Source organism: Mastomys coucha, unplaced genomic scaffold, assembly GCF_008632895.1.
Source record: "Mastomys coucha isolate ucsf_1 unplaced genomic scaffold, UCSF_Mcou_1 pScaffold14, whole genome shotgun sequence".
NCBI lineage: Eukaryota > Metazoa > Chordata > Mammalia > Rodentia > Muridae > Mastomys > Mastomys coucha.
Window position 1 is genome coordinate 119,473,263 of NW_022196896.1, and position 18,103 is coordinate 119,491,365.

Here is an 18,103-nt window from a genome sequence, read left to right on the forward strand (position 1 = left end):
TGGATGACCTAAGACTCCAAGGGCAAAAGGACAAGTCAGACCAGGCAGATGTAAAGCTGGGGCCTTAAGGAAAGCCTGATGAAGCCTTTGAAAGGGGCTGGTAACAGGCTTGAGAAGAGGCTCGTGGGTGGGGCCTAACACTGATTCATATAGGGGATGAGAAAGGAGGGAAAACAAAGGACCCCACGAACATAAAAAGCTAGCTATTCCTAGGAATGATAAAATCTCTTCCTTTGTAGAAGGAACAGTTAGAGACTGAATGAGATTCTTTCTATCTAAGGTAATAGCCTTGTGGGTTGGGGTAATTGTTAGTCCCAAATAGGTGACCTGAGGGGTGGACAGTTGGACTTTAGAAGGTGAGACCCTGTAGCCTCGACTGAAGAGGAAATTTAGAAGAGCAAAGGTGTCAACTTGGCTAATTTCTAGAGAGGGGCTACAGAGAAGGACGTCATCTATGTAAAGTATAACCTTAGAGTTAGGGAGAGACAAGGAGAGTAAGTCGGAATCCAAGGCTTCACCAAATAGATGTGGGCTATCCAGGAATCCCTGAGGTAGAATAGTCCAGGTAAGTTGGGTATCAGGATCTGTCCAGGTAAAGGCAAATATGTTTTGTGACTGGGCATCTAGAGGGAAAGAGAAGAATGCATCCTTGAGATCTAAGACTAAGAAATGGGAAGTCCCCGAGGGGATAGTGGAAAGAAATGTGTAAGGGTTAGCCACAACAGGATGGAGGGGAATCACTGCAGAATTAATGCGCCTGAGGTCTTGAAACCAGGTGATAGTCACCATTAGGCTTCTTAACTGCTAGTATAGGAGTGTTAAAGGGAGAAGAGGTGGAGGCGAAGGAGTTTTTTCTCAAGAGGTCGGAAATAATAGGCTTAAGTCCTCTGAGGCTCTGGAGAGGAGAGGGTATTGAGCTTGGGTTATGTACCTGGTAGAGTCCAGTAATTAGATGACAACAGGAGAATGGTGTTTAGCAACAGAGGGGTTCTGGATGTCCCAGACTCAGGGAATCTACCTGAGAAGCTGGTAAAGGAAATAACATGGTAGTGTTAGTAGGTTGCCTGACTAGAAGGAGCAGAGGAACTGCTGGCGAGCCTGGGTTTAGGCGAATGTGGGGAGCAAAAGAAATAGAGGCTCCCAGCCTAGCTAGAAGATCCCTTCCCAATAAGGGGACATGTTAGCACTACCAAAAATGAATAGGTGAGAGGTACACCCCTAAAAATGCAACTAAGTAGTGATGTCTAGAGAGGGAAGTAAGGTTGTCCTCCTACCCCAACAATAAGAAAATAAGAAGTGGGTCCCCAAACCTCCATCTGGACCAAGTAAGTGGCTCCAGTGTCCAAGAGGAAGGAGATGGCTTGCCCACATACCATGATATCTACCTGGGGCTCCCTGCTAGTGATGGCAGTGGTCGGGTCAGGGGAGCTCGGGCTTCCTCAGTCGGCCATAGCTAAGCCTAGGAGATCAGTTGGAGGGTTATCTAAGAGTGATGTCCCCCTGTTCTGCATAACATGAGGGCAATCAACAGCCCAATGTCCCTCTTGATGGCACCTAAGGCATGGCCCTCTTGGCTTGTGGAAGTTAGGGCAGGATTTTGCCCAATGGCCTTTTTTAAACCACATTTGTAGCAGGTACCTGGTGGTGGCTGAGTCTTAGGAGACCATGAGTCCAGGGTAGTGGCTGGAGTTGGTCGGACAGCCTTTGCCAGCATATGGTATTTTTGTTTGCGGACTTTATCATCTCTCCCATGGTACACTTTTGAAGGCCAGCGCTAAGACTTCTGCCTGTAGAGTTAGGGGTCCCCTCTCCAGATTTTTTTTTTTTTTTTTTGAGATAGGGTTTTTCTCTGTGTAGCCCTGGCTGTCCTGGAGCTCACTTTGTAGACCAGGCTGGCCTCGAACTCAGAAATCCGCCTGCCTCTGCCTCCCAAAAGTGCTGGGATTAAAGGAGTGCACCAACATCGCCCGGCCCCTCTCCAGTATTTTAAGTTTAGCTCTTATGTCGGGGTAGCTCTGGGAAAAGAAGTAGTCATCAGAAGTTGCTTACCTTCTGGGTTTTCAGGGTTCAGATTGGTATGCTATAATAGCGCCTTTGTAAGGCATTCTAAAAATTGAGATGGACTTTCCTGCTTGTCCTGGACAACCTCTTGGAGTTTCTCAAAATTTACTTGCTTTAAGGCCACTTTTCTAAGACCGGCCAGAAGGCATGTAATGAACCTGCCCCTGGCTAAAATACCACCTGCAGAATTGTAATTCCACTGGGGATCCTGGTCTGGCACTGTCTCAGAGCCAATTGGGTATGTGCCGTCTGTTTGGTGAATTTCATCTGCATGCACTCTTGCCTCTTTCCAGACTCGTCTGCGTCCCTTGTTAGTAAGAATCATAAGAACATCATGGAAAGTCAAGCTGTAAGATTGAGTGATAGACTGGAACTCTTTAATAAACTTGGAAGAGTTAGAAGTATAGGACCCCAGCCTGTTTTCTATTTGGGAAAGTTCACTAAGCGAGAACGGAACATGTAATCTGACAAGACCATCTACTCCAGCAACTTCCCTTAGAGGTAGGACCGTTGCTGGGTCAGGTGTCTCTGGGGAGGAAGGACTTGGAGGTTTGGCTGTAGCCTTAGAGCCAGTGACAAGGAGGAGTGAAGGTAGCTGCCAATGTCGGGTGTTTGGAGCGGCCCACAGCTGGCACGGAAGGGGAGGAGTCTGGAGAGGCAGAGCTAGCAGGCTCTAGGGCATCCTGGTGAGGAGAAACTGAGGCAGCAGTTTGGGTTTTTGGTGGTGTGGAAACAGGTCTGCAGCGAAAGGGGGTGGTTCATTAGCTGGATCTAGCATTGTAGCATCATCTAGTGGAGGTTGTGTAGATTTCATGGCTAAGAGAAGTTGGGTTGGGGAACAAGAAGAGCACAAGGAGGGATTGGAATGGAGATAGATATATTAATTTTGATATATAGGTAAAGGTAGGAGGTGAGCCAAATGGATTCTGGGAATATGGTGGCTGTTGCCCTAGCAATAGGTCTGTGAGACCTGCCCATACATCACAGGCTTTGGAGGCCCTGATGCTAACAGTGATCACCAGTTATTTTTCTTTTGGCTGGTCTTAGCCTGGTCATTCTGACTCCGTATCCTGCCCACCAGAACTTTGTTTGTATATTCTCAAAAACTTGGTTTCTCTATTCCCAGAACCTTGTTCATACAGCTTTGCTTTTTACTTTATTACTTCAAGTTTCCATTAAGGTTCAGGATGGAAACAGGAGCACAAAAGCCAAGCTGTGGGCAGAGGGAGATACTTCACGTGTCCTAGGTTAAGAGTGGGGTCTTGTTGTCTCTACTGAATAGTGTTGATGTGAGACGAGTACTGTCCAGGGAAGCTCTGGCTTATTTCCATAGCTCCTCCAGTGGCCTCTGTGCAGCATTTCGGATGGCGTCCTCAGAGAGCATACGGATTTCTTCATGGACATCCTCAATGCTTTTGGAAGCATCAACCACCTAATACCACAGAGGAGACAGCAGAAAAAGGATCATTATACCGCGTTCCTTCTATCCCTAGTTCATGTGGTGACATCAGGTGAGCCAACCTAAACTCCTGCAGGGGTCCTTCATGTGCTGCTTTCTTTGAACCTGGTATTTGTAGAAAGCAGCCTGCATACCTGCCGCATCCCAAATACAGGTGAAGTCGATGTACTAGCTACCCATCTTGCTCTAAGCAGTCTTCCAGTTGACAAGAACGGTCACTCACCCTTTAGTTCTAGCACTTGGGAGGCAGAGGCAGGAGGATCTGAGTTCAAGGCCAGCATGGACTACACAATGAGCTCCAGGACAGCCAGGACGGCACAGACACAGTTGCACCTTTCTTGAGATGAAAACTCCTAAAGCTGCTCTGTTCCATCCAGACTGGCAGGAGCAAGCCAGGAGAGTGTCAGCATCCCCAAGTCCCTTCCTCTTTAAGGAATGTGGACAAGGCCAATGATTCTGTAAGTCTGGCTAAGACCTTTGGAAAAGGTCACTCGACAGCTCCAGTGCAGGCAGCCACACAGCCCTTGTCCACACTCTCCAGGATGGCTCTCTGGGTTGACTGAGTGCCCAAGAAAGTAAAAGGGCTTCATCATCATCTGTTCTAACCTACAGACAGGGCACGGAAGCAGCACTTTCTGGAGACAACACTGGCGCATGAGGGATGGACTATTCAGGCCGGGTTTGAAGTCTGGGAACCTTCGGCAACAGTCACAAAGTGGATTGTGCAGACAAAGCCAGAGCCATTCTGGCTATGTGCACAAAGGCAGGAGCAAGCAATAGAGAAGGGGCTCATGTTGGCCTTCATGCAAGGAATGAGATGGAAGTTGAAGTATGGAGTGGAGGAAACAGGACCAGAGAGAAGCCTAGTATGACACGTCCGTGCTCCTGGAAATGGCCATGTAAGGCCCACAGGGCTAAGAAATCAGCAGAGTACAACTGCAGGTGGTAGTGATGGAGAAGGTGCCTACTGTATGGCTGAGACCAGCAGGAAGAAGTCACAGTATGAAGTAAAAGTAAGCTACACCTGAATGCGAACCTGGCAAACCCCAGATTCTGCAGTACTTCTTAAGAACAATCCAACTGTCCACAGTACACTGAAGAGCCATTCCTATGGTAAAGTGTGCGGCAGTTTGTAAGACCGTGTTCTGAATGGTGATACCCCATGACTAAAGGCTTATTCAGGATAAGGTACAGTACAGAAGTCTGCTGGAGCCCACCACTACTACCACCATAAAGTCGGATGGCAGAGAACCAGAGGAGCTTCACAGGACTTCACAGTCGGGAAACCAAACAAACTGGACCAGCTGTGCTGAAGTCAGCAGAGGGCGGACTACCACAGAGCTTCTCAATAGCAGCTTAGAGTTCCAGGCCTCACCTTCCAATTGAGGTTTTTATCGCTCATGAGCTGCCGGAAACACAGCAGGACCTGCTCCTGGAAAGTCCCGGTCTCATATCGCTCAAGGCCAAACTCTCCCCGTGCAGCAGCATCCAGCAATTGTAACTGAAGGAACAGGATCAGGTCAGGTTTGGGAAGGCCCACGTCTGGTTGTTTGCACCAATCCAGGGAAAAATTCTGCCAAGAGAAAGCAAACTGAGTGGGATATAGTCTTTTGCTTCATGCTGGAAATAAAGAGTAAACAGGATGGCACCACAGCTCTGTGCCCTGCGGTCTGTCTACTATGGATCTTGTCTCAGGCCTGGCATATGTAGATATCCCAGTGGTCCATTCAACCCCAAAGTCTGCAATGAAAAGCAGTTTGTTCCAGAGACAGGAGAAGTTTTTGCCATAGTATTGTATCTCAATAAACACTGAGGGAAACTAACAATCCTGGAAACCCACTCCATGCCTGCCTACTAGTTCTTTACTTACATTTTCCTCCTTCATCAACTTGCTAAAAATATCATTTTCAGAAGAAAAGTAGGGCTAGAAAGGACACCCTGTCATCCAGAAAACACGCTCAAGAAGTAACCCCAGAGGCCCTTCCAGAGGGCCATGTGCCAACTAATATGTATACAGACAAAATACTCCATTGGGGAATCACTCTAACATATGTGGAAGAAACAGAATTTAAAAGATTATCTCTTGGCAATCTGTCACCCTCAAGAGTTATATAAAGAGATTATCGGACACCATCTGATTCTTGTTGAGAACCCAGCACCCTTAAATTTGCAAAAGTACAAGTTAAAAACATCAAGCTGTGTGTGGTGACAGCACTTGTAAAGTGGTAAGAAGACAGTTCAAGTTTATCCTTGGCTACATAGTTCCAGATTAAGCTGAGCCACAGGAGACCTTGTCTCAAAATCAAAACATGTGCAACTCCAGCACTTGGGAGGTACAAGCAGCTCAGTGTTATTTATCATTGGCTATATAGTGTGTTCAAGGTCAGCCAGAGACACTATCTCGAACAAAACTGAGGGCAATAGTAGCACACGCCTTTAACCCCCAAACTCAAAAGGCAAAGGCAGATGAATCTGAGTTCAAGACCAACCTGGTCTAAAAAGCTAGTTCCAGGACAGTGAGAGCTACACATAGAAACCCTGTCTCAAAAACAAAAAAGGGTTGGAGAGATGGTTCAGCAGTTAAGAGCATTGACTGTTCTTCCAAAGGTCCTGAGTTCAAATTCCAGCAACCACATGGTGGCTCACAACCACCCATAATGAGATCTGACACCCTCTTCTGGTGTGTCTGAAGACAGCGACAGTGTACTTATAATAAATAAATCTTAAAAAAAAAAAAAAAGAGAAGGAAGATACGTGGGAGATGGGCAAGCACGTGTTTTACCAGTTACTTTCCTACACAGAGAGATGGCTCAGCTGTTAGGAGCACACTAGCTGGGAAGTGGGGGTGCGCACCTATAGTCCCAGCACTTGAGAGGCAGAGGCAGGCAGATTTCTGAGTTCAAGGCCAGCCTGGTTTCCCGAGTGAGTTACACAGAGAAACCCTGTCTTAAAAACAACAACAAAAAACGAAGAGCACTTACAGTTCTTCTAAAGGACCCACATTCAGTTCCCAGTACCCACATGGTGGCTAACTATTTCTGTTTCTCCTTCTTGGGGGGGGATCTGATCCATGCAGACAAAACACTCATACACATGAAAACAAAGTGAATATATCTTTAAAAAATAATAAATAAATAAATTATAGTTATACTCTCAGTACTTAGAATATTTTGAGTCCCAAAAAGAGACGTGGGAATTTAGACATCAAGACATGTAAGGGACACTTGCCTGTCACACATGAAGCCCTTGGTCCAATTCTCAGCAGAAAAATAACAAGACAACCACCTGGGACAGTGACGTGGCTCAGCTGGTGAAGGGACTTAAGAGAGCACACAAGGCTGATAGCTGAGTTAAAGCCCCAGAACTCAGCAGGAGAACTGATCCTCAAAGTGGTCCTCTCATCTCTACGTGCATGCTGTGCAGGCCTCCATCTCCCACCATTATAATAAACAGTAAAAATTCAAGGTAATCATGCAGCTCTGGAGAGCTGGAAAGCACTAACAGTGACTCCATATTTAACAACTGAGACGGTTTGATGACACTTCTGACAAGTGTCTTTTGTGGGCCACAGTAGTGCCTCTCCTCCTGTAGTCCTAGCACTCAGAAGGCTGAGACATGAGGATTACAAATATGAGGCCAACCTGATCTAACTGGTGAGCTCCCAAAATGCCTGTCTCAACAACTCCAGGGGCTAGAAACAGGGTTCAGGAGTTAAGAGCACTGGCTGCTCTTCCAGGGGACTTGGATTCAATTCCCAGCACCAACATGGCACCTCACAATGGTTTGTTAATATCAGTCCCAGGGGACCGAATACTCTCTTCTGTTCTCCATGGGCACCAGACATACATGCAAACAAAACACCCACATAAAAATTTTTTTACATAATATTTTTATTGATTACTTGGGAATTTCACATCATGAACCCCAATCACACTCACCTACCAGTCTTCCCAGGTTCCCCTCCCTTGTAAACTCCCTCCTCAAAAATCCAAGTTCAATTTATACTGTCCATATACTCACTAGAACATAGCCAAATTCCCCAGTAGCTAGGGAGAAAAATGAGTCCTTCCCCACATGGAACCCCTTTGGGTAGAAGCCCTCAATTGTGGGGAGCATCCTTATAGATAAATAACTTAAAAAACCCAATCACATGCCAAGCAGTGGTACACACTTAGTCCCAGCACTTGGGAGGCAGAAGCAGGCAGATTTCTGAGATGGAGGCCAGCCTGGTCTACAGAGTGAGTTCCAGGACAGCCAGGGCTACAGAGAGAAACCCTGTCTCAGCAAACAAAACAAAGCAAATCCAACAATGCCAGTTGATACTGAACAGAGGATTTGAGTGTCCCCGAGGCTGATGATACTCTGGGAAGTTTTGTTGCCAAATATATGCAGTTTAAAGACAAAAAAAAGCATTATTTTACAGTTTAAAGACTAAATAGATGTGGTAGTGCAGGCCTTTAATTCTACCCTGATGAGGCAGAGGCAGCATCAGAGGCAGAAGCAGGTTGATCACTAGCCAAGGATACATAGAGCGACCTTGTCTTAAGCACGTATATGGCAGGCATGAAGAAGAAGAAAGAAGGAAGAAGGAGGAAGGAGGAAGGAGGAAGAAGAAGAAGAAGAAGAAGAAGAAGAAGAAGAAGAAGAAGAAGAAGAAGAAGAAGAAGAAGAAGAAGAAGAAGTCGGGCGGTGGTGGCACACTCCTTTAATCCCAGCACTTGGGAGGAAGAGGCCGGCGGATTTCTAAGTTCGAGGCCAGCCTGGTCTACAGAGTGAGTTCCAGGACAGCCAGGGCTACATAGAGAAACCCTGTCTTAAAAATAAATGAATAATAAATAGATAAATACATAAAATAAAAAAAGGGCAGCGCACAGCTCCTACATCAGGTTACAGAGTAAGAACCTCTTTGAGATAAATCATCCGAATGGAAAATGCAATGCTGTATGTGAAAAACAACCTGCATGCCTTTGTTGATGAAAGACAATTTAATGTTGAAGAGTTAAGGGATGCCAGAACCATCCAATTCCTAAGAGTAACTTCAACACACACTCTGTGGCAGGGACCCTGCAAATGAAGAGAAGCAGACCACGGCCCACATCTGGCAGAGGATGCCACACAGTACTCACCTCCTTTGCGCCTGTGAAGGCAACCCCAGAAAAGGCGTATCTGTCCAAAACAAGGGTCACTCCCTGGTTCAACTTCTCCTTAATTAATGGTCTGAAAAACAGAATGCTCCTGAGCCCTGGAACTGGCTTCCCAACTATTCCCAATTTGAAAATCCCATACAGTGACAACTACAGCAGTCATTTATAAACTTATTCACAACCAGAAAGCTCTACATCTTCTCTCTAGGATAGGCCAAGGGACACCTCTACCCTGACCTGCTGAGGGAGGGAGAACCCAGGCAAAGAGCAAAGGATGTCAGAGGGCATGGGGGACCAGAAGATGAGACGGATCCTCATGCCCTCAAGTATAATAGACACAAAAAGGTGTTTTCCACCACACAACACAGGCTCACCATCATTACCATTGTGCAAAATCTTAGATGTGTAAAGGTGAAGGGCTTGGCATGAGCAAGAAAGCATCCCTGAGGCCACAGAGGAAGCCACATTCTTCTCACTTAGCACGTCGCACAGGAGGCAACTGATTCTGGGGCATAGGGGGAGAAGGTTGAAATCTAAACTCAGATCTTACAGCCTTCACAAAATTAAAATAGACCCCAGACCTAAATGGCTAAGAGAAACTCCTTAAAGTGACAATGAAGGAGAGAGAACCTGGATGCCTCTGGGTTTGATAACACCAAAGATTAAAGTAATTCGAGGGCTGACAGGCTAACCTGAGGAAAATGTAGCTGTGCTATGTAAGAGACAAGCCATAGAATGGGAGAAAGATGTATAAAAAGCATATCTGAGGGCTGGAGAGAAGGCTCAAAGATTAAGAGCATTGCCTGCTCTTCCAGAGGTCCTGAGTTCAATTCCCAGCACCTACATGATGGCTCACAACCATCTGTAATAGGATCTGGCACCCTCTTCTGGCCTGTAGGCAAACAGAAGCTGTATACATAATAAATACATCAGAAACAAAAAGAAAGGAAAAGAAAAAAAAAATCCAGACAGCAACAACAACAACAAAACTATTTTAAAAAAAGGTTTATGTGACAAAGGATGGACATAAAAAGTATATGCTCTGAAAATGCAGCAACACTACAACTACAACACAACACCAGCCAACTTAGCCCAGCGGTAGTGGCACACGCCTTTAATCCCAGCACTCGGGAGGCAGTGGCAGGAAGGATCTCTGAGAGTTCAAGGCTAGCCTGGTCTACAGAGTGAGTTTCAGGACAGCCAAGAAACTCCACCTAGGGAAAAAAAAAAAAAAAAGGAGAAAATGAAAATAGCCAGTACTTAGAAGGCTGAGACACAAGAGTTACCATTACTTAGAGGACACCCTGAGGGAACCAAGTATGTTAAAAAACAAAGAAAAAAACAAAAGGCTGGAGTGTGTCTCTATGGATAAGTTGTTTGCTGTGTAATGAGAAGACTGGAGTTTGGATCCCCAATACCTCAGAACCCAGATATAAACCAGTAGGAAGATAGAAACTTGGGGAGACAGACAGGACCCAGAAGCACAAAGGCCAGGGTAGCCCAAAATTAGTGAGCTTAAGGTTCAGTAGGAAACCTTATCTCAGCTAGGTACAAGGCCAGCCTGGTCTAGGCAAGTTCTAGGACAGCCAGACGGTCATGCAGGGTCACCCAGTTTCAAGGGATCTGGCTTCCTTGCGCAGCAGGTATGCATGAGCTGCACACACATGTAGGCATTTATATTACACAAAAATGAATATTTAAAAAAAAAAAAACTGTCTCAAATATAGTGGAGAACGGTAGAGGAAGACTCCAAAGTTGGCCTCTGGTCTCTGTGTGCGAGCATTCGCACCCCTGCCACACACAAAATCCTGCAAGTTACAAGGGGGGAACAATGAACCAGTCTTTACACTTGTTCCCAGCGGTTTGCAGAGAAAAGCAGGTGCACTGAGTGATCCTCTAGTTCCGTTTTCTTTTCTAAGTAGGAATTCAGAAGCTTGCCGATTTCTGTTGATCTTTCTACAAAGACAAAGACACACACACGACTTAAGTCAGAGTCTTCACCCTACATAGTCTATTATACAGTTTGCACTGAAGTTTTCTCCTTGCACTTAGGTCTAACTCTGAACGTTCTAAAACATCTAGACAGCTTTGGACCGTCTCTGAAGCCAAAGGAGTCCCCCCAAGAGAAGGAAGTAATGTGCATGTAACTCTTGATTTCAAAAGTTCTTGTAAGACTTTTGACTGAGCCAGGCAGTGGTGGCGCACACCTTTAGTCCCAGCACTTGGGAGGTGGAGGCAGAGGCAAGTGGATTTCTGACTTCAAGGCCAGCCTGGTCTACAGAGTGAGTTCCAGCCAGGGCTACACAGAGAAAACCTGTCTCGAAAAACAACAACAGCAAAAAAAAAGAGAGAGGCTTTTGACTGGTTGGTTTGGGGCTGGAAAGATGGCTCAGCCGTTAAAAGGCTAGGCTCACAACCAAAAATAAAAGAGAGACTTTTGACTGGTTGGTTTGAAAATGAAAACATAGAGGAAAGCGTTGTTCCAATTCCCAACCTACTTAATTTGTAGGATTAGGTGTTGGTGCGTAGGGCTCAAGGCCAAAAGTCAACCTTACGTTCCTTTTTCAGTACTTTTCCACCTTGTGTTTTCAGAGAGGGCTTTCCACTGGGACCTGAAGCTCGCAGTTTTGGCTGGATTGGCTGGCCAACAAGTCTCACCTCTCCAGTGCTGGGATAAGCAACCATACCCGGGTTTTTTTTAACCTGGGAGACTAAACTCAGGCCCTCATTTCAGCCTGCATTTTACTAGCTAAGCCATCTCCACCAGCCAGGCCCTCTCACATCAATGACCAATCAAGAAAATGTCTCCCAGGCTTGTCCACTTTCCAATCTGGTGGGGCCAGTTTCCTCAACTAGCTTGTGTCGAGGTGACCTAAACTAGCCAGCACATGCATGCACAGTAATAAGTAAATAGATAAATGCTCTAAAAGCTTTTAAAAAAGACAAAGACTTAAAGCCGAGAGAGAGAAGAGAGAGAAGAGAGAGAGAGAGAGAGAGAGAGAGAGAGAGAGAGAGAGAGAGAGAGAGAGAGAGAGAGAGAGAGAGAGAGAGAGAGACTCCCCAACGCCCGCCCGCGCACCGGGGAAACGCAGCAGCTCGGCTCTGTGGCCCGAGGCGCACAGCGCGGTCACCAGCCTGAGGCCCTGCGTGGTCTTGCCGGCACGGTCCACACCCTCCAGCACGATGAGCGCCCCGCGACGTGACGCCATCGCGAGCCACAGCCCGTCCGGTTCCCGCCACGCTGGGATGCAGCAGCAGCACCGCGCGCGCGGGCGCCCGGCCCACTTCGGCTTTTCCGGCTGAAGCCGCAATTCTGTGGCCTGCGGGGAACAGCTTCCGGATGTGACGTCCCCCAGACCGCGAGCCCGCTTACGGGCGAGCGCCTATGCGCGGAACTTCCGTTTGCCGCTCCCGGGGAGGACCAATCTTAGCGACGCGGGCTGCGCTGGCTCTGGTCACGTGGGAGTTCTAGAACAGTAACGGAATCAAATGTTCACGTCCCTAAGCGTGCTACTGCCCGGTTCTAAAAGTTTCTTATCACTCACACTCACTCACACACACTCACTCACTCACACACACACACACACACACACACACACACACACGCACGCACGAGCCATCTTATGATCCGGCTCTGAAAGGAGTAAAGATAAGAGCATAGACGCCCCCAAGATGTACTGTAGCGATCTTCAGAGCGCTCAGGAATTTTCATTGTTTTAGTGTCGAAAGCCCACAGAAATTGTTGGAAGGAAATGAATTTATTTGCAGCGTTGGCCAGAACTGAGAAATTCCCCTCCCTTCTTTTCTTTTCTTTTCTTTTTTTGCTTTGCCCCTAGCAGTGTTTTTACAGAAAATAAATAAAAGGAAAATACATGAGCAGGAGGCAGGCAAATCTCTGTGAGTTTGAGACCAGTTACATAGTTTCATAGTTTCAGGCCAGCCAGGGATACATTGTGAAACCTAGTCTCCAAAACCGAAACAACAGTACTGGAGAGATGAGGCAACAGGATCCACCGTCAAGGGCCAGACTGGGTTATCTTTCTAAAAGACTGGCTAGGGAAGTACTCAGTTGATAGAGCGCTTGCCTAACGAGAACGAAGACCTGGATTCCATACCCAGCACAGAATAAACTGGATATGGTGATTGACATAGCCTATAATCCCAGCATTTGGGAGGTAGATCAAGGTCTATGCAAACATTTGGACTAACAGTCAAAGAAGATACACAAATGCCAGACACATATGTAAACATGCTCAACACAGACATATTGTTAGGAATCATAAATTAAGATAATTTCACACCTCTACGAGAATAGCCCAAGTCTACAATTTTAACCACACACTATGCTGGTGAGTACGTGGAGCACAGGAAACTGTCAGTGTAGATGAGATGAGAAGGCAAAAAAATCGCTGTGGAAGACAGCTTGGCTCTTTCTCAAGAAAGCACTCTACTTTTAACATGAGGTCAATATTTACCCAAATGGGTTGGAAACTATGTCTACAGAAAAGCCTGCACACAAATGATTGTATCAGCTCTAGCCACACTTGTCTATATATGGAAGCAGCTAAGATGTCCTCCAGCAGGCAAACAGATAAACTGGTAATTACACAGTGGAATAATTTTGGATCAAAAAGTGAATTATGAAGACTTATTAGGAAATGGAGGAACATAGCATTCTAGTAAAGCAAAGCTACAGAGATTCTAAAGTGTTTATTGGCTACAAGTGTGTGTGTGTGTATGTAAGCGTGTGCACACGCTATTGTGATAGACCAGAGGAATTAAAGGCAGTGAAAATATTCTTCAGGATGCTATAAGGATACTTAATTATGTATTTCTCGGAAATATTAGACCACACTAAGAGTGGACTCTATGGTAAACTGTGGATTTTAGTTAATAATGTGTCAGTATTGTTTCATTAACTGTAACAGAGTTGCGGTAGGAATGTAAAATGTATTTTTTGCAGGCATCGAGGGGGTGCGTGGCTGCTTCACAAAATGCGTGCGAGTCAAGGCAACCAAGGTCCAGCGTGGGCACGCCCCCTCGGGACTAGACAGCCACCAAGAGCATCGATGTTAACCGAGGCCTGTGAGGGGGTCTCCTTCCGGGGGGCCCAGTGAGTCAGGAGAAACCACAGGCAGCTGCTGTCGCCTCTTGGCCGGGCCAGACCCCAGATCTGAACAACGCGGGCAGGGCGGCGGGTGTCGCATGGCTGGCTTGGAGCCAGCACACGTGCGAACGTGCAGGCGGGGTCCCCTACCGGGCTCGGAATACGGCTGGGCCACATTGCACACCGCGATGAAGCGCGGAGCTCACCGCTGACCCGCACTCCCCCTGGGCAAGCCCCACAGCGCCGCCTGGCTACCGCAGCCGGCCGGAAGCATAGGGGTGGTTCCTGAGTTGCCCCGCCCCCTTTCCGGCCAATCGGAGCGCGCGGCTCATGAATAGTGAGCGCGCGGCGCTGCCCCGCCCCGAGTCCGCGGCACCGCCCGCTCGCGCAGACCCCGAGCGTGGCCGCAGCGAAGATGGCGACTGCCATGTACTTGGAGCACTATCTGGACAGTAAGCACTCTGGCCGAGCCGCCGCCTGCGTGGGTCCGCGCCGCCGCCGCCGCCCCCGGCTCACCGCGATCGGCGCGGGGCTCCGGGATGCGGGGGAGGATGGGGACGGATCATGGGGACTGTGGGGGCTCACGGCGGGTCTGGGGCGGGGCCGCAGATGGAGGGCGTGGGGCGCGGCGCGGGGTCCCGCCGCCTCCGCCGCGCCAATTCCAGGTGCGTCACGGAGGGGTGTGGCCTGCGGCTCGGCCCGCCTTCTCCGCTCCGGCCACACCCCCGACGCTGGCCACGCCCCTATCCCCTCCTCTCTACTTTGGTCTAGGGTGCGGGAAGGCCCGCCCCTTCTTCACCTGAAGCTGGTGGTGCTATGATCTCGCTGTAGAGCCAAAGACACTGTGGTTGTTTGTGGCACTGTGGGAAGGAGCTCTAGGCTAGTGGGATGCGTTTTTTGAGGGGACTCGTGCTGTCACGAGCCAGCCCGGCAAGGGGGGATGCCCTGTATAACGGGTTGACCTTTGACATCCCAGGCATTGGTAACTCCGTTTATTTATAGACGGTGAGATTCCTGGCAAGAATTGGGAGGAGGATTATTTCTCACTCTATAGTGAAAGAATTGAGACCCTTCGGAGGGAGGAGGATCAAGGCAATGGGGTGCCCATTTTCTACTTGGTCCTGGGCAGTGGGACTCCAAGGTGAACTGTCTTTATTCAGTTGTCCATCCAGTGGGCATTCTGAGGTGGGCTCAAGGCGAGTTCATTTCACTGCTGGCATCGTGTGATGATCCCTGTCTGCTCTTTCCACCTGCCCTGTGCCACCCACGCATTTGGCAGGAGCCCTATTTCTCTACAACTCACTGATGAGTTGGGGCACACTTTTTTTTTTTAATCTTTTTAAAGCTCCCAAGATTAAGGCGTGGAGGTAAATATAGATCCAGAAGCTGGGGATAAGGGTCTCTCTATCTGAGAATAGAGAGGTCCACTGGAAAGTAGAAGGGTAAGTAGCTGACAGGGTCATAGGAGTCAAGCTGTAGATAGGAATGTGTTGGTGAGCTCAGGAAGTTACAGACAGCAAGTTTTATAAGATTTAGCCCTAAAATGCTGGCCTTGTCGGCTGTGGAGATAGTTGAGTGCAGAAAGACCCAGAGAGGCAGCTGGAGCCTGCTGGGAGTTTAGGAGTGAAGCATATCTGTACCAGGGGATGCTGTGTGGGCAGAAACGCAGCACGGGGTGGTTTGCCAACCAGCTCACTCTAACCGCAGGGACTGGTGAGCTGCTCAGTGCCTGCCGCTGGTTGCCTTTCCAGTGCTCATAGCAGTGTGTGTCTAGAGACTGATATGTCGGGCCCTGCTGAGAGAACGGTGTCTTGGGGTGGCATGGTCTGCAGCTCCTGGCATTGTAAGGAGCAGAACAAAGTTGGAGAGATTAAGGAGGACCCAGGTTCTGGCTTGAGCTTTGGAGATGACATTCACTCTGTGTGACCTAGGGGGCAGGGAGGGTGTGGTTCAGGGGAGGAGTGGCAGCTGTCCACCCTGCCTGTGTCTCCTGGGGGGGAGGCAGGTTGCTGTATCCACATCCTCCAGCTTCTGGTGCTTTTGAAACTGTCAGCCTGTTGTGCTCACTGCTTGGGACCTCCCAACCCCTACAAGGCCTTTTGGTCCCCAAACTAAAACAGAAATAGATGAAGCCTGCTATTGCAGGCTTTGGTGTAAGGCCCTGAAGATAGATTTAAAAAAAAAAAAAGGTATATTTTATGTAGATGGGTGTTTTACATGTATGTCTGTGTACCACATGTATGTAGTGCCGTCTGAGGCCAGAAGAGGGCATTGGGTCCCAGAACTGGAGTTACAGGTGGCTGTGAGCCTTTTCCTAGGTATTGAGTGTTGAACTTGAGACTACTTACTGGAAGAGCAGTAAGCGCTCTTAGCGGCTGAGCTGTCTCTCTCTCCCATGCGTGGAGCAGGTTTTTGTGTTACTGAGAAGTACAGCAACTTTCCTGTCTCCTTTCAGGCATCGAGAACCTTCCCTGTGAACTTCAGAGGAACTTCCAGCTGATGCGAGAGCTAGACCAGAGAACCGAAGGTGGGTATAGCCTGGGCTGGGTTTTCACCAGAGGGAGACAGGAGAGGACATAGGGCGTCACAGGGCCCTGAAGGGACCTTGTATAGTGGAAGGTTAGCATTACACAGTGTCTTGGAGGGGGTGCTTGTTTTTTATTTGTTTTTTTTTTTTCAGACAAGGTCTTGCTATGTAGCCCAGGCTAGCCTGGAACTGGCTGTGTAGACCAGGCCAGGCCCAAACTCAGGGGTCCACTTGCCTCTACCTCTGGAATGCTGGAATTAAAGGTGTACACCACCATACCTAGTTTGGGTTCTTTTTTGTGTTTGTTTTGAGACAGAGTCATATTCTGTAGCCCAGGCTGGCCTTGAACTCTCAGAGCACCTTCCCAAGTATTTGGGTAGGGAGGGGAAGTATTGCTACTTTTAACTCAGCTTTAGTTTCTGACATTTTAAAAAAAAAACTTCCCCTCTCTCCCCCTCCCCCTCCTCTCCTTCCTCCTTCTTCCTTCCCCCCCCTCTCTCTCCCTTTCCCTCTCCCTCTCCCCCTCCCCCCTCCTCTTCCTCTTCCTTCTTCCTTCCTCTCTCTGTCTCTCCTCCTTCCCATCCTCCTCCTCCTCCTTCTTCCTTCCCTGCCCTCCCCCCCCATGTGTATGTGTGTGGCATATGTGTAGGGTCAGAAGACAGCCTTAGGTTCAGATCTCATCTCCCACCCTGTCTGTCATCTTCACTGCTGCATACACCAGGCTGTCTGGGGTTTTCCAGCGTCTGCCACCCACCTCCAGTCAGTGCGCTGGGGTCACAGAAGCACATGCTGCCACACTTGGCCTTTAAGTGGGGTCCCAGAGGCCCTAGAGGACTCAAGCTCGTGTCCTAATGCTTTCACTACCACTGAGCCATCTCTCCAGCCTATCTCTTGTAGCCCTGGCCGACCTCTGCCTCCCAAGTGCTGGGATGGCTGTGTGCGCCACTGCTCCACTGGCTCCTGTTCTCTTGCGTCTCACCTCCTCCACTGTCGTCCTTGCAGTCAGTGTCTTTGATGCCCAGCTGGCTCCTGTCCCCGCACGGGTCCATGTCTCACCTCCTCAGCTGTTGTCCTTGCAGTCAGCGTCTTTGATGCTTTTCTCTTTTAAATTTTTTTTTCTTCTATTTCTGCTCTGTTTATAAGTGGAGTATTCCTTATCCAAAATGAACTCAGGTCATTGGACTTGATGACAAATACCTTCAACCACTGAGACATTTTCACTGTCTGTCCCTCCACCCCTTCAGATGGGGTCTCCTAGCCTTGCTGTGTAGCCAAGGCTAGCCTGAAGTCCTAATCCTCCCTCCTCTATCTCTCAAGTCCTGGGATTGTAGAACTGTGCTGTCCTGTGAGGCTGTCAACTCCCTACTTCGTGCTCTTGTCGCTCGCCCTTCCTTTCCTCGCCCCTTCCTTCCTTTCTGTCTTTGGTAGAACTCACTGCGTAGACCAGGATGGCCTGGAACTCACCAGAGGTCCACTTGCCTCTGCCTCCTGAGTGCTGGGATTAAAGGTGTGCACCCCCACACCTGGCTTCTTTTTTTTCTGAATTACATTTTATCCCATGATCTTGTGTACACGTGTCTGTATGTGTACATGCACTTGCAGTAATCTCTGAGGTTTAGAGGACAATTTGTGGGAGGTGTTTATTTTCTTTCTAATATGTGTCCCGGAATTGAACTCAGGTTGTCAGGTTTGGTGGCAGGCTCCTTTCCTTGCCGCTGTCATCCTGCTGGATTTGTTACCCTCTTGTTGCTTTTTCTTATTGATAGTCAGCTCACTGACAGTGAAGATGTCTTCTGTTGTTTGTT

The 18,103-nt window shown here is 48.3% G+C and overlaps 2 protein-coding genes and 1 long non-coding RNA gene across 8 annotated transcripts in view; 2 read left to right on the top strand and 1 right to left on the bottom strand.

Annotated features, from left to right (window-relative positions):
- Positions 1-3,190: 3,190 nt before the first annotated feature.
- On the bottom strand, positions 3,191-12,003 carry Dtymk (deoxythymidylate kinase). Its single transcript, XM_031368515.1, has 5 exons — positions 11,744-12,003; positions 10,512-10,620; positions 8,647-8,737; positions 4,896-5,093; positions 3,191-3,493 (listed from the first exon to the last, which is right to left on the bottom strand). The coding sequence occupies exons 1-5, from the start codon at positions 11,871-11,873 to the stop codon at positions 3,383-3,385; spliced, it is 639 nt and encodes a 212-aa protein (XP_031224375.1). The 5' UTR covers positions 11,874-12,003; the 3' UTR covers positions 3,191-3,382.
- On the top strand, positions 3,385-5,648 carry LOC116088811. The gene is made up of 2 exons (XR_004118021.1): positions 3,385-3,572; positions 4,133-5,648. It is a non-coding gene; the product is annotated as an uncharacterized LOC116088811 (long non-coding RNA).
- Positions 12,004-14,112: 2,109 nt separating the features above from the next.
- Ing5 (inhibitor of growth family member 5) overlaps positions 14,113-18,103 on the top strand; it is a 16,801-nt gene continuing 12,810 nt past the window's right edge. For 2 of the 6 annotated variants that reach the window (XM_031368510.1, XM_031368511.1), the window contains exons 1-2: positions 14,113-14,223; positions 16,227-16,298. In XM_031368510.1, coding sequence (XP_031224370.1) covers positions 14,187-14,223; positions 16,227-16,298 — 109 coding nt within the window. In that variant the 5' untranslated portion in view covers positions 14,113-14,186. Of the gene's footprint in view, positions 14,224-14,457; positions 14,777-14,796; positions 14,913-14,942; positions 15,214-16,226; positions 16,299-18,103 lie in introns of those variants that run through there. The other 4 variants (XM_031368512.1, XM_031368509.1, XM_031368508.1 and 1 more) reach the window with 4 other exon arrangements.